Source organism: Gouania willdenowi, unplaced genomic scaffold (assembly GCF_900634775.1).
Source record: "Gouania willdenowi unplaced genomic scaffold, fGouWil2.1 scaffold_196_arrow_ctg1, whole genome shotgun sequence".
NCBI classification, from domain to species: domain Eukaryota; kingdom Metazoa; phylum Chordata; class Actinopteri; order Blenniiformes; family Gobiesocidae; genus Gouania; species Gouania willdenowi.
The window spans coordinates 924-2,500 of NW_021144947.1; the positions used below are offsets into that span (position 1 = coordinate 924).

At 35.4% G+C, this 1,577-nt stretch overlaps 1 protein-coding gene across 1 annotated transcript in view; it reads left to right on the forward strand.

Moving 5' to 3' along the window:
• Positions 1–312: 312 nt before the first annotated feature.
• The window catches only part of LOC114458846 (extracellular matrix protein FRAS1-like), a gene marked incomplete at its 5' end in the record, with an annotated part of 29,250 nt that continues 27,985 nt past the window's right edge, over positions 313–1,577 (forward strand). The window contains one exon of the mRNA XM_028441223.1: positions 313–613. Coding sequence (XP_028297024.1) covers positions 313–613 — 301 coding nt within the window. The remainder of the gene's footprint in view (positions 614–1,577) is intronic.

The window sequence follows — 1,577 nt, forward strand, 5'->3', positions numbered from 1 at the left end:
ATCTAAAGGTCTTTGTAGAACACCAGGTGTCTTTAATATTAAACCTCTCCATAATATTCTAATTTTATGAGATACTTAATTTAGAGTTTTCATTAGTTGTCAGTTATAATTATTAACATTAAAATAAATAAACACTTGAAATATATCAGTATGTGTGTAATAAATGAATATAATAGAAAAGTTTCACTTTTTGAATAGAATTACTGAAATAAATTAACTTTTTTATGATATTCTAATTTTATGATCAGCACCTGTATGTATTTCATCTTTATTCCCAAACAGTGTATTAATGTTTCTGTTCTGTCTACCCAGTGAACAGCCACGCCCCCACCCTGCAGGTCATGGGGTCTCTGATGGTTCCTGTGGGGGGGTTCTACCCACTGCTGCCCCCCCTGCTGCAGGTGGAGGACCAGGATAGTCCTCCTGAGAACCTGCTCCTTCAGCTCGTCCAGGCTCCGTCCAATGGACAACTGGTGCTTTTCAGACAGGGGGAGGAGCAGTGGAGGTGGGGGCGTGGCCTAGCTGGTCACAACCTTTCCAGTTACAGTAACTTTACCTGGACAGAGATGAAGCTTGGTCGGGTTCAGTTCAGACACCACTCAGACAAGCCCCGGTCAGTATAAATATATTTATATATATATATATATATATACGCTGTATGGTAGGTTGTGTTACTTCATATCACCATATCACCATGGCAACACGGGCACAAGTCAACATCAGCGAAACGGAAGAAATCTTTATTTTCTGAGAAAATAGTGATTTTAGTTTTTTTGTTGCTAAATATGCTAATTAAAGTTATAAAGAAAACACTCTATACTTTAAATACTGTATCAGAGGATTTAAAACTTTGTCTTTGTAAACGTCTTGTTGTACAGCAGAGCTCATTAACATACTTTATTTAGTTAAACATTTTATTATTGGTTTGGGCCAAAAACCAGCCAAACAAATCATGATTTGTTGTTGCTGATTAGATTCATGGATGATATTTGATCTTTTAGAACACGTGTCCTTTAGACCATACAGTTGTTCCCCATGAGAAATAAAAAATTACAGAGAAATCATGAATCATTGTGTAAATGACCAAATGATTCCGTTTTAAATTGTTAAAATAACTACATTTTCCCAAAATACTGCAAGTTTTCTCAAATTATTCCACAAAAAATCTAAAATCAAAGGACATTTAAGTATGTCTTTTATTGTTTTGATATTGTTGATGTCTTTCATATTTTATGTCTAATTTATAACTGAAAACGTAAACTTGGGCTCATTAATGTTGAAATTGTTCATTTTATCACATTTTAAAACCTGTGACCCACTGATGGTCCGACTGGTCAATATTTGGCCCCTGAACTAAAATGACTTCAGCACCTCTGGTTTAGAACCATTTGATCAGAAATGATTCAGTTATTTTTTATGTGTACAGTGAGTAAAATAAACCCTGAATACTGGACGGTACAGGTGAGATTTACTAGATCCACTAACTGTAAATGTGATCATATGACCTGATGGTGGCGCTGCAGTAAAGATCAAAGGTCATATCATCACCACAACCAATAGGGTTTATTAATGTTGTC